General features: G+C 40.2%; 1 protein-coding gene across 4 annotated transcripts in view; it reads right to left on the bottom strand.

Annotated features, from left to right (window-relative positions):
• LOC137046754 (NACHT, LRR and PYD domains-containing protein 12-like) overlaps nucleotides 1-13,929 on the bottom strand; it is a 75,640-nt gene that overhangs the window by 19,178 nt on the left and 42,533 nt on the right. The window contains exons 1-2 of one of the 4 annotated variants that reach the window (XM_067424139.1): nucleotides 5,979-6,582; nucleotides 904-2,892 (exon numbers count right to left, since the gene is read on the bottom strand). The exons of 2 other annotated variants lie outside the window; for them this stretch is intronic. In XM_067424139.1, the coding sequence (XP_067280240.1) occupies nucleotides 904-2,892; nucleotides 5,979-6,055 (2,066 nt within the window). In that variant the 5' untranslated portion in view covers nucleotides 6,056-6,582. Of the gene's footprint in view, nucleotides 1-903; nucleotides 2,893-5,978; nucleotides 6,583-13,929 lie in introns of those variants that run through there. One more of the 4 variants, XM_067424140.1, reaches the window with a different exon arrangement.

Below are 13,929 nucleotides of genomic sequence, written 5' to 3' on the forward strand. Positions count from 1 at the left end.
TGTGTGTGTGTGTGTGTGTGTGTGTGTGTGTGTGTGTGTGTGTGTGTGGTTTGCTCTTATAATATCGATCGATCGTGCGAGTGCGGCCATGTAATACAATCGCGTGTGGATGAGAAATAAATCATTGTGTTTGTTTGATAAAGTTGCAGTTGCCGCTTTCAGAATCAATCCCTCCCTCATGTGAACTGAACTGACAGAGGCTAGATATGACAGCGCAGCTGAAGCTCATTAAATATGCAAATCTTATCCAATCCTAGCCGCGGGCGTTTACTTCCAAGTCTCCAGTGACACGCCCATCAAAACCCAGCGTTCAGGAGACAGCCTCAAAACCAGTGTAGGAAATAGCCTATTACTTATTAGTTATGATGATTTTGAATGTAAAAACCACACAAACGTCATTAGTTGACCTCAGACAACAGTATAAAAAAAGATAAACAGCCAGTTCATGACGCCTTTAATGTAAAATACTGACTAGTACTGTTCAGTAAAGTAAGAGCACTTCAAGCACAGCTGTCCCTGTAATAGTTCACTGTGACAATAGTCAAATAGCTGTCATTCATGATGAATAATTAGTGAAGATTAAATGTTATAATGATATATTATTATAGCTATTCATATCACCAATCATTTATGTCATTATTTTATCTTCCATCTCAAGTGAAAAAGACACCTGCTGGTGATTTGAGCAATGTCACGTGACTGGGTTGTGTTTAACCGCGGCGGTAACAGGCTTTCTGCTCGACTATCAGCTGAATTAAAAAGGCGTGTCGTGACCCCTTTAGGATTCTGGGAGAAAAGGTTTAGGTTATTTAGGAGAAAATCTCCCATTTAAAGACATTTATTTTAAAGGTGCCAGATTGATTATTAAACATGATTCTTCATTAGTGAATAATGAACACTCACAGAGCTTTTCTGCAGTTGATCACAGCTGGTATCAGTCTTCTTCTGCCCTCATATGATGTGCTGTATTTCATGGGGTCCAGCTCATCCAGCGGCTCCTCTGAGATCTGAAGCATGTAGGCGATTGTTGAGCAGTGAGACAGAGAGAGTTCCTCCTCTGAGTGTTTGTCTGATTTCACAAACTCCTGAATCTCTCTGGACAGAGTCTGATCTTTCACTTCCAGCAGACAGAGGAACAGATTGATGGATTGATCAGCTGAGAGTCCAGCTGAGAGTTGACCAAAATCTTCCTGATCTTCCTCACCTTTGATCTTCTGTTGAATGTACTCTGTGATTCTCCTGATGTCCTCTGAGCTGTCCTCTGTGTGTGTCAGTAGATCCTGTAAGAGTCTCTGATTGGACTCCAGAGAGACGCCCAGCAGGAACCGCAGGAACAGATCCAGATGTCCATTCTCACTCTCGAGGGCTTTATCTACTGCTGATCTTAGTAGACCATACAGAGAGTCTTTATCAGATCTGTAAGAGCTGAATTCATGCAGTGGTTTCTTGTTCTTGATCACATGAGAGTAAAACAGATAGAAAGCAGCGAGAAACTCCTGGAGGCTCAGATGAATGAAGCTGTAGACTTTCCTCTGATGAATCACAGATTCCTCCTTAAAGATCTCAGTGCAGATCCCAGAATACACTGCAGCGTCAGTGACGTCTATGCCGCTCTCTCTCAGGTCCTCCTCATAGAACATCACATTGCCCTTCATCAGCTGATTGAAAGCCACTTCAGCAAGTTTCACAATCACTTCTCTGTTGGACGGCAGGAGTTTCTCTGGATCTCTCTCTTCATACTTCTGATTCCTCATGTTGATCTGAATCAGCAGGAAGTGGATGTACATTTCAGTCAGAGTTTGAGGGATTTCTGCGCTCAGATCTTCTTCCAGGAGCTTTTGAAGCACAGTGGATGAGATCCAGCAGAAGACGGGTATGTGGCACATGATGTGGAGGCTTCTTGCTCTTCTGATGTGGGAGATGATTCTGCTGGCTTGAGGCTCGTCCCTGATTCTCTTCCTGAAATATTCCTCCTTCTGAGGCTCATTGAATCCCTGAATCTCTGTCAGCCGGTGGATGTATTTGGAGGGGATCTGATTGGCTGCTGCTGGTCTGGAGGTGATCCAGATGAGAGCCGAGGGAAGCATCTCTCCTTTCATGAGCTTTGACATCAACACATCCACTGATGAAGTCTCAGTCACATCAGAAACTTCCTTTGGCATCAACACATCCACTGATGAAGTCTCAGTCACATCAGAAACTTCCTTTGACATCAACACATCCACTGATGAAGTCTCAGTCACATCAGAAACTTCCTGAGCGTCTGGAAACCTCAGTGTGATTCTGCTTTCATCCAGACCATCAAAGATGAACACAACTTTACACTCCTCATAAATCCTCGAGTCCAGATCGTGAAGTTCAGGATGAAAGTCCAGCAGAAGTCTGTGAAGACTGTACTGATGATCTCGGATCAAGTTCAGCTCTCGAAATGGAAGCACAAACATGAAATCTACATCCTGATTGGCTCTTCCCTCGGCCCAGTCCAGAATGAACTTCTGCACAGAGACGGTTTTTCCGATTCCAGCGATGCCTTTAGTAAGAACAGTCTTGATCTGCTGTCTCTCCTCACGTCCTGGTTCAGCTGAGGCTGTAAAGATGGCATTGCAGTAGATTGGAGTGTCTTGTGAGTGTTTTTTTCTGTCTGTTTTCTCCATCTGCAAAACCTCATGTTCTTCATTCACTCCTCCTCTCTCTCCCTCTATGATGTAGAGCTGTGTGTAGATCCTGTTCAGGAGGGCTTCATTCTCCTGGAGTTTCAGTCCCTCAAATAATCTCTCATACTTGTTCTTCATGCTGGTTTTGTGCTGGTCTTTGACTCTCTGAAGGACATCATCTACTGGTTCAGGACATTCCTGGTCTCCGGTCGGATCATCTCTGATTATCTGGTTATCTCTGGGAACAAAATACAAACATAAAAACATGTTCATGAATAAAACATGCCAGGTTTAGCTTAAAAGACTCCTGTTATATACACACATTTAACCCCTTGCCTGTCATACAGATGAATACTCAGAATTACTCGGACAGTTGTTAATATGGAGATATATATTAATAATACATTTTTAAATGTATAAAAACATTATGTGAATGTAGTCTATCAACTTATAACCACAACTAAAGTGAAGCCACACGTGAGGTCATGCTTCATTTCCAATCTGAGGCTGTTATAGGGCTGCACGATAATGATTAAACTGATAATCACGATTATTTTACTCACAGTTATAATCACGATTATTAATCACGGTTATTCTGTCAAAACAACACCAACCTACACTTCAGCCAAAAGGACTGTAGGTGGCACACCGACTTCATTTAACCAACTATATAAAACATTTAGCGTGCTTTTTTCCCACTAGGGTTTAAGGAGGACAGCACCTATACACACCTAATAAGAGCTGTATATCTTCATTTGTGCCGATGTGTGACAGCAGGAGTCAGGACATGTGCAGAGCTCTGCTTCCACCTTTCACTAAACACAGGACATACTCCTTCTGCCGGACTCTGACCTCTGACCTCTGACCTGACGCACACATGCCTTTCAGACAACATGCGATCGCAATTCAGTTCTCTGGTGGATTATTGGTTTGGGTTTGAATGGTCAAATGATGTAAAACAGCTCGTCCTGTGGAGTATTGAGGTAAACACAGTCTGGACGTCTTTAGTGAGTGTGTAGGGTTGAGGAAACTGATCCCTGCAGGTCTTAAGACACACATAATATTCTGTCTGATTAATGTTAATCAATCAACAATGACCAATAGAAACGCTTGGCTCAATAACTTGAATATATGTATTAAGAATCAGTGTAATTTGTTAATTTGAGTGAAGACTAAGCAGTGTTTTTATTTGATTATTTAATGTCTTTCTTGACTTGCTGCTGTTAAATAGACCTAGAGCTGAAAAATAAAGCACTTTTTGTCATATTGTTTGTAATTTGCCTGTTGAGAATAGTGAAAGGTTAGTGAATGTTCCCATGATTGATAATGTGATTGCTGCAATCTTCTCTGTCAGGATGTTCACTGGCCTGTGATTATTATTCCAATAAGACAAGGGAACGGTCCAAAACCAGGACAGGAACATGCTGGCCAAGTGGGTTTAGTTTAAAAATATAAAACAATGAATAATAAGTTCTGTTGTCATATTATTCAATCCCTTTCACTGTGGGGTTTTTGCCGTGGTGTCGGTTTAATATTGGTATGGAGGTATGAAACACTAAAGTCACTAAAGGTGAAAACACTAGATCATATTGGGGCTCACTTCAGCGATGATAAAGAGCCGTTCATTTCCACACCGTATAAGCCTGGAGCGTCTAAACCTCCTCACGGTCTGTTTCAAGCGGCCGAGCGTTCAAGAGTGTGTCCGAAAAGTCAGATAATAAACTCCTAATATATGTTTGTTTCCTCTTCATGATCAATATCCCTCTAATCTGCTCATAATTGTAAGATGTTCATCAGTTGGTCTGTCTCTTCCTCTTCCTCATGTCAAAGTCTGACCTCTTCACTGTATATGGAAACATTACATTAATATTACATTTATGCGTTTAGCAGATACTTTAATTCCAGTAATGTACAGTATATTTCAGCTCATATCCCAGCCAACAAAATGTGTCCTGCCGTCAGCAGGAGGAGGAGACGAAATCAGGGTTATAATAAACAATGCGGTTATTGAATAATCTTAGCGGAGTCTTTCTCAATACCATGAAACGTTAAAGGACAATTAATGACAACATGGTCCCATAACACTGAAGACTTCGACATGAAAACTCTTCATCTTCTAACTTTAACTCTAACTTGTACAACAATATAGCAGACAAGATATAACTAATCTGTTTGACAAATAACACAACATGCAAACTATTACATAAAAATGATATAGCCTAAATATAAATAAAATATTACTTGTAATAATAAAATATACCGCTTGTGTAGTCAGCTGACGTGAACACCGTGCTTTGCTTGACTATTTATTTTCGAGCATTATATACAGTTCCTGACAAAAGTCTTGTCACTTGTGTACAAATTGACCTAAAGTGCCGCTGAAATATATTTCTAATCAAGATATTTTTACAAGAAATGGCTCATTTTAATCCCACCAGCTTTTGTGATAATGTTTCAGTGAAAAACTAAACTTTCAAAAAGTATTCTAATATTCACAGCTTGGTAAAGCCCATTGAGTCAATTTTTGCAAAGACATAAGTGTTGTCACCTTGTCATATGAGCTTCACCTGTGACTAATAATGGATCAATTAGGTCTCAAGTGTGTATAAAAAGAACCCCAGTACGCTAGACCTTCACATCAACTGCAAATAGACCTCTGCAAACATGCCTAAGATTCACCCTGAGACTAAAGTTTTGATTATCAAGAGGCTGAAGACCAGATCCACTGCTGATGTGGCAGACACCTTCAATGTGTCTCAGCGTCAAGTACAGAGGATAAAAAAAAGATTTGAAGAGACTGGAGACGTTTTTGACAAGCCCAGGTCAGGCAGACCCCGCAAGACAACTGCTCGAGAGGACCGTTTGTTGGCTCAAAAATCCAAGGCCAGCCCATTTTCCACTGCAGCAGAGCTCCACGAGACCTGGTCACCTGAAGTCCCTGTGTCAACCAGAACAGTTTGTCGGATTCTGTCTCGAAATGGCCTCCATGGTCGAATCAGTGCCCAGAAGCCAGCACTAAACAAAAGACAATTGAAAAACCGTGTGGCATTTGCCAAGGCCCACAGCCTGCTAAAAGGATGGACGCTGGAAAAGTGGCAGAAGGTGGATTTTTCAGATGAATCTTCTGTTGAATTACACCACAGTCGCCGCAAATATCGCAGGAGACCTACTGGAGCCCGAATGGATCCGAGATTCACCCGGAAAACAGTGAAGTTTGGTGGCGGAAAAATCATGGTCTGGGGTTACATCCAGTATGGGGGTGTGTGAGATCTGCAGGGTGGAAGGCAACATCAATAGTCTAAAATACCAAGAAATCTTATCTACCTCTTATATTCCCAACCATAAAAGAGGCCAAATTCTGCAGCAGGACGGTGCTCCATCACATACTTCCATCTCCACATCAAAGTTCCTCAAGGCGAAGAAGATCAAGATGCTCCAGGATTGGCCAGCCCAGTCACCAGACATGAACATCATTGAGCATATGTGGGGTAGGATGAAAGAGGACGCATGGAAGACGACACCAAAGAATATTGATGAACTCTGGGAGGCATGCAAGACTGCTTTCTTAGCTATTCCTGATGACTTCATCAATAAATTGTATGAATCCTTGCCAAACCGCATGGATGCAGTCCTTCAAGCTCATGGAAGTCATACAAGATATTACATTTGGATCTCACAGCACCACAACTTAATTTGCTGACATATTTTTGTATTTGCAGTAAATTTGTTCAATTTCTGTATAGGCGACAAAACTTTTGTCTTGCCAAAATTTGACCTTTCTGTCTTGATTAAATGATAAATATTTTTTCTGTGAACATTATTTATTTCAGTGCATTAAACATCATTTGGGAGGGTTTTAGCTTTTCATATGAGCTATTTCTAACACCAATTAATTAATTAAAAGTCAGGTTAATATCAGGTATTTCTAGAAAATAGATAAGCGACAAGACTTTTGTCAGGGACTGTATATTATATTATATTATATTATATTATATTATATTATATTATATTATATTATATTATACAAACTTTCCTTCTCATTCCATTTACAGTTTTATGTAGGCATAGGCTGCAGTTTCCACTTAAACGATGGCCTACGTAATCAACTATCGGGACATTATACTTCAGTATGCAATGTTTTAATTCTAGATGTATGTATTCATGTAAACGCAACACTGCACAAATTACGCATGACGTGTTTAATGTGCGCGCGCGTTGAACATTCGAGTCGCTTTTAACCTGGAGCGATGGAATTACCATGGAAACGGGGCAGCTCGTCTGACATCAAGCAGCAAAGCTCCGTCTCTCAGTGTTGTTTTCACTCATTTCAGGTAAGTTTAGTCCCTAATATTACACATATAATACATACAACTGTTCTTGACACTTTCTAACACGCTTCTGTTGAATATTTACTGTAAAGAAATGGTTTAGTGTCTTCGGAAAAAGTCTGTTAGCGTCTTAACCGTTAGGCTAATTAAGAGGTAACGTTAGGCTAACTATAGCCCTGAGCTCTTATTTATGAAAGTTTGGGCTTTTAATCACATATTATGTGTAGATAAGAGGTTTTGTTCATGTTTTGCTGGCCATTTGTCAATGGTTGAATGAAAGGAACGTTAATTTAAGTATTTAACCAAACAGTTTGCACTTTACGTGACTCGGTGACGTCACTCACATGCGCTATTTCAAACATGTTGGATCTTTCATAGTAAACAAGTATTGACCACGAATATAACCATGCATCTGTAAAGCCTAAACGTAAACTCTGGTATCTTATGATATTATATATTGTATATCCTGTATATTAATCATTTTTTGCTGCATTTTCACCTCTGCTCTAGTTTATTTATTTCTAATAAACCTACCTGAGGCACACTGTATAAGTTACCACTTATTGTTGGCTCTGTGACAAACTGTTTATGTTCCTAGATTGTGATGGCTGTCCAGCACTATGAACCATCTGACTTGTAAGTAAAACATACACACATACATTCCTGTGTGTATATGTTGATCATTCTAGCAAATTAAATGGTTAATGAAGTGGTTATGTTCCTGAAGTTACTCTGAGATCAGCTTTGCAGATGCAGTTCATGTGTGCATATGTATAGGGAGACAGTAGAGACTGAAATCATCACGAGTGTCTGGCGTGCTTCGGTTTAAGTAGTAGTAGTCTTTTACATACTATAGACATGGCAGAACAAAGACTTCAGATTTCAGTTCCAGTCTTTTTGAGCTTTAATATCCGTTTCATTGTTAGGGCTGTGTATTGCCAAGACTCTGGCGATGCAATACGTATCACGATACAGGGGGTACGATACGATACGGTATCGTGCGATATTGTAAGAGAGGCAATATAGTGCGATATTTCTTTTTTGTGTGTTTTTGTTTTTCATAATTTAAAAGACTAAAGAACACAACCATAAGCCTAAAACACGAGACAAAGTATTTTATTTAATTAATACAGCCTATAATTTATATCACACAGAACGCGTTTTTGCAGCGATGCGCCTTTTTTGAATGGGTTTCGTTTGGCAGAGAGCGTTATGCGCGCTGCTTATGCGCCCTGGGCGACTCGCGTTTCTGAAGGAGCGCTGCGAGCGCATGAAGTGGAAAAAAAGTCAACTGAGCGGAAAAGCGCACAGCATCACCGCGCTAATGTTCTGTTGTCCAGTCGAACGAATGAAGCGGCGGGCCTTCCGTTGTGTTGACCGTTACAGTGATTTGACTGACAGTACAGGTGATTCGGGGGTTGCCCAGAAACATTAAAGCGCACTGCTCATTTCTGAGAAAACGCCGACCACAAAAGGGATTGCAGTGCGGCTCGCGTTTTCGAACCTGAAAAACGCGTTCTGTGTGATCGGACCCTAAAGCTGTTTTCTATACAGCAGTCTATTGTATAAAGTGCTATTTCAAGAACTGAGCTGCAGAGCTGGTCATCATATCCACATCGCTGTTATCTTTCGTTCTCCTGCCACCGCTGTCAGTTTTGGTGTGTGTTTATTTTGTTACTGAGAGGAAAGCGTGCGGGACATTCAATCGAAACGCTTCTCCGCAGCGCGGTGACGTCAGGATGTTAAGCGAGCTCTGTTTCAATGTGTTTCCCGAGTATTAGATTATGACTTGGCCTATTTTGCAATCAGAATGACTCTTCTCGATTTCCTTAGTGGCTTCTTTATAGCTGAAGCCAACATGAGTCCACACTTCAGCTCTGTGTACTGCAGGAGCGGAATAATGCTATCGTCTTCAGAGCTGGGATTGCTAATAGGTGTTTCTCAATGTCAAGGATGCTTCCTTGGAATGACGGATCCTTCCAAGTCACTTCCTTCAGAGGCTAGGCGAGGCTCCTCTTTAGCATTCGAAGAACACGTAAATGGAACAGGCTAGCAAGTGCACGTCTTTGCGTCATTACATCAGTGAAAAGGTCCGTTGGCCATCAATAACGTTATGTGAAACATTATTTGTATATTTTTTTATATCAATACAGTAGTAATTTGTAAACTTTTCTTATATTTACTACGGTTATAACAAACGTAAATAAAAGCATTGTGGCGAGCAGTGAGGTGAGGGACCGTGAGAGCGGCCGGTGGAGTGATAATGAGCGGCAGCTGATCGCTGTACCGGTCTCGGCTCACGGCAGTGACGGGAGTATAATTGGAGGAGCGTGGAAGGACTAGACCTGGACTTTATGTTATGGTTTGTTTATGTTTTATTATGTGTGTGCGGGCAGTCGCCCGCGTTACTTTCGTTTTGTTTATTATTTATAATAAAGTTGTTGAACGTTTGCCGGTTTCCGCCTCCTTCCTTCCCATCAACAAACCCCGATACAAGCATATTTGCCCCGTTCACGCTCCGACTCCGGGAACGTCTGATAGCAAAGCTGCGCGCATAGGATTGTGGGTGATTTGAGAACGCGAAGTGCGCGAAGGCTACTCATATGCATCCTTTCCTGTATATGACATATTTTTCGAACGAAGGACTCAGTCCTTGGTTGAAATTCGAGGATCCTCGACATTGGAACAGTCCTTCGACGAGTGTCGATGACGTGGCATCCTCGGAATTCTGGCTTCCGAGCATCCTTCCTTGACATTGAGAAACGCCTTGTGTAAACACTAGCGATGCACTTTCACCAAGCGCTTCTCCGGCTCCGCGTCCGTTATGCGTTCTGAGATAACACTGCCATCTAGCGGTCGGGTGTTATACAGTCTGTGGTTTAAACCGAACACAAAGCCACGAATCTTGGATGTAAATAAATAAATATATAAATATCGATACAGCGTTTTTGAGAATCGATACAGTATCGCCAAACATAATATCGCGATATTCACGTGTATCGATATTTTCTTACACCCCTATTCACTGTAGAGCCCTTATTTTGATTTATACATAAAGAATATTTCCAAATTCTGTAACGTTCTGCTTAATACAGTAAGCTCCATTTGTGTCTGGATTCTGTGATTTCATCCATATTTGGCTCTACGTGGTGTTTGCAGGATTAAAGAGAGGTAGTTTTGAGAGTGAATTATTGTTGTGTTATAAAGTTATTACCATTAAGAAGGGTAAGACTAAAAGACTAAATTTCAGTCCGGCAGAATTTTCTGCACACTTCACCACCGAGGCCAGATGAGTGTGAATGTACGAAGCTCACATTATATTTATAACAATCCGTGTTGATGTTTCAGGGCAGTTTGTGAAGACGGATAAACAAGAGATGTTGTGAAAACCAGGACAGAAGTGGGTTCCAGATCCCCCGTTCACACCAGACTTCTCTCTCATATGGATTGGTGTATTATATGTCCTCTGCAGAATTAGGTGCAGCAGATATTACTCAGGAACACCACTAAACTTTGTTTGCTATAACACATCTATTTAGTGTACCAGTGTGAAACAGACTAAAACACTCGACTGTTTCTCAAAATCAGGTATGCCAATATTATAAAATATTATTTATTGAACAATAATAGAGCCAGAGCGTATTTAGGCCACGCCCACACCGGGGAGGAAACATTCCAGCGCTCTCCATTGAGTTTGTGTTGCGGGAAGCGATCGCCTCGTCTTTCTTTACTTATAACAAAAACAGGGCAATGTCTAAAAGCTGATATGTGACAAGGTGTGCAGCACACAAGCTAAAAACACATAACTACGTTTTTATAAGCTGTCGACCCCAAAAAACGAGCGTTTAAGGACAAAAGTGGACACAGGCAATAAGACATGAAGCTTCAGCAGAAGAATGGGTCAATGTTGGGATCCTGACACTCCGTATGCCTACGTGTGCTGTAAACCTTTTGTTAAATATCCAAATGTCAGTTTTATATATTATATATTATATTTCCTGTGGCTGATTACTTTCCCCTGCAGTGTGTGTAGTTCTCAGTGTAATATAACATGTCACGCTCCGACTCAAGTGCCTGTATCCACTTTAGTCCTCAAACACTCGTTGTTTTGGGTCAACAGCTTATAAACACTTCTGGGTTTTTGCTCCTGGGGTTTTTAGCTTGTTTTCTGTACACCTCGTCACATATCAGCTTTTAGACATTGTTTGTTTTTTGTAATAGGTCTGAAATGACAAGGAGGTCTCGCTTCCCGCAATAGAAAGTCAATGGAGACAGTTTGTGTGGTTTCTTATTCACTTTCTTTTGTTCAAAAAAGTGAAGAGTGTATAAGGAACATTATGCTTAATATCTCCTGACTTAAGGTTAACATTAACGCCTCCCTTTGTGTTTAACAAAGGAAAGTCAGACAGATTTAGATTGGAATAATGCAAGGGTGAGTAAATGACAGATTTTTCTTTTTTTGTGAACTTACCTCTATCATATTGCTTTTTATATTGTGTGAATAAATACAATGACGGACAAATGTTGTGTGTAGTATAAATTATTAGTACTACATATGTTTCTGTAGTTTAATAAAATGGGAAACAAACAGAGGAAGGCCTACAGGTAAGGTGAAATGTAAAAAGCGTTATTAATAAGCTGAATATTAAGATTGACAGAAACATTATAACGTGTGACTAGCCTTGACAAATTATACAGAGATCTAAAAAGGCCGCAATATATTTTTCTTACTGTAGTTATAATATTGTTTTTATATTAAAGATAACAGTAAAAAAATCATTTTGATCACAGCATGTGTGAAGTGAAGAACCAGTTTGAACGTGGTACGTTTCTGTAACGTTACAAGGAGACGTGGTAACGTGATAAAGACGTTATAAGTACGTTTCTGAACGTTGTGAAAAAACGTATTTATAACGTGAAAAAAACCCCGACATCTTTCGTATTAAATACGTCGGATAAAAACGTTATCGCGACCTTTTCACAACGTGAAAAAAACGTTTTTACAACGTTTCTGTGTTTGCTGGGCAGATGTGTGTGTGTGTGTGTGTGTGTGTGTGTGTCTGTCAGCACTGAACAGTTTGACGGAGACTCGTTTAATGCCACACGGAACAAAACGAAAGTGAAACTGACTGCAGCTCATACTGTTATAAAGTACAAACAGAATTAAACTAAGCGAGTGTGTTAGTGTTGATTCTCACCTTCACATGTCATATATCGGTGTGTGTGTGTGTGTGTGTGTGTGTGAAATATATACCTGTTTGCTCCATAATGTGGAGACTCTCTCCGTGAGCAGAAGGCTTGTGTAATGGAGTCTCAGTCAGTCTGAAGAACAGGAAATGGAGGATAAAGCTCTGCCTTATCGGACAAATGCCGCGTTTACACCAGTGGCGCCAACTTAGCAACTCTGTCGCTATATTTAGCGAGTTTTCAGATCCAATAGCGACTATTTATTTATTTAAAAAAGGAATAGCGACAAATTTAGCTTCTTCTTCTTCTTCTTCTTCTTCTTCTTCTTCTCTGGTGTTTAATGGCAACCAACTTAGAGGTGCATTACCGCCCCCGACTGGACTGGAGTGTGGATCAGGATATATCTACATCTTATTCAAATAATAATAATAATAATAATAATAATAATAAGTTGATTAGTATTGTCTTTCCTCTCCTGCTGAATACTAAGGTCATCATTTGGCAAAGGGAATAACCAGGGAGGAATGGAGGAGAGCTAGACTGTATTACTGGACTGTAGTTGATATAATCCTATATTTCTTGCTTTCGCATCCCCTATCCACCCAAAACTAGTCACATTTGTTTCATTATGTTCCCAGCATTCTTTTAAAAAGCTTTTAATAGGATGATTCCCATTTTGTCCTTTGATATTAACCCAGTCTGCCATCATTAGTTGTACTCTTGTAACTCTTAATGGCATTTCTCCCGTTTCCGCCGGCATTGATGCTACTGGAGATGATTTAATGCTCCACTACATATTCTCAAGGCCGGAGCTTGCAGTACATCTAATTCCTTGAGGTTTGATTCTGCGGCTGACATGTAAGCTATACATCCATAGTCAAAAACCGATCTCATGAGTGCCCAATATATGCTTTGTAAAGATCCTCCACTTGCTCCCCATTCTTGTCCTGATAGACAGCGAAGAATGTTGATGACCTTTTACATTTATCTTTCATTTTATTCAGATGAAGCGTCCATGTCCGTTTATAATCAAACCAAACCCCAAGAAACCTTACAACTCTTACTTGCTCTCGTTATAGATTCAAAGAAAGGGGTGACATTTGTTGCCTCCCTGAAAAACGAATAACCTGTGTTTTTACTACAGATAACTTAACCCCCATTATTGGTCCACTTTTCCACTTCATCAACTGCAGCTGGTGTTTTCTGACTGACATATACTATATTGCGGCCTCTAACCCACAAAGCCCCATCATCTGCATATGAAGATTTTCCTACACTGTGATCCACCGGAGTAAAAATATCATCAATCATTACACTCAAAAAAATGAACTTATGATGCTGTTCACTTTATTTAAGCAATTCATCTTGATTTAACACCATTATATCAGGCTTCTGGTTCAAATGTGATTGATTCATGTTAAACTGACTTAAAACCATGTGTTTAATTTGAAATAACATGATTAAATCAAGTAAGCCGGACAAACAGGACTTTCACTTCCCATCATGCTTTGCAAATGGGCTGAATTTGGAGAGTAAATGTTTAAATAAAGTGCTATTTTATGCGTTTCTAACGAGATGAGAAAATGGAGAGACGTTTTAATGTTTAATGTTTTGTTTGGTTGTTATTTAAAAGTGTGTGTTATGTGAGTGTTTTTGGACGTTACCATTATAGTGAAGGGTAGATCTTGTGGTTCAGCTGTGCTGTTCTCAGCGAGCTGTTAACTCTGCTAATGCCACCGAAGAGAAATGCTTTACTTGAT

Source organism: Pseudorasbora parva, chromosome 18, assembly GCF_024679245.1.
Source record: "Pseudorasbora parva isolate DD20220531a chromosome 18, ASM2467924v1, whole genome shotgun sequence".
NCBI classification, from domain to species: domain Eukaryota; kingdom Metazoa; phylum Chordata; class Actinopteri; order Cypriniformes; family Gobionidae; genus Pseudorasbora; species Pseudorasbora parva.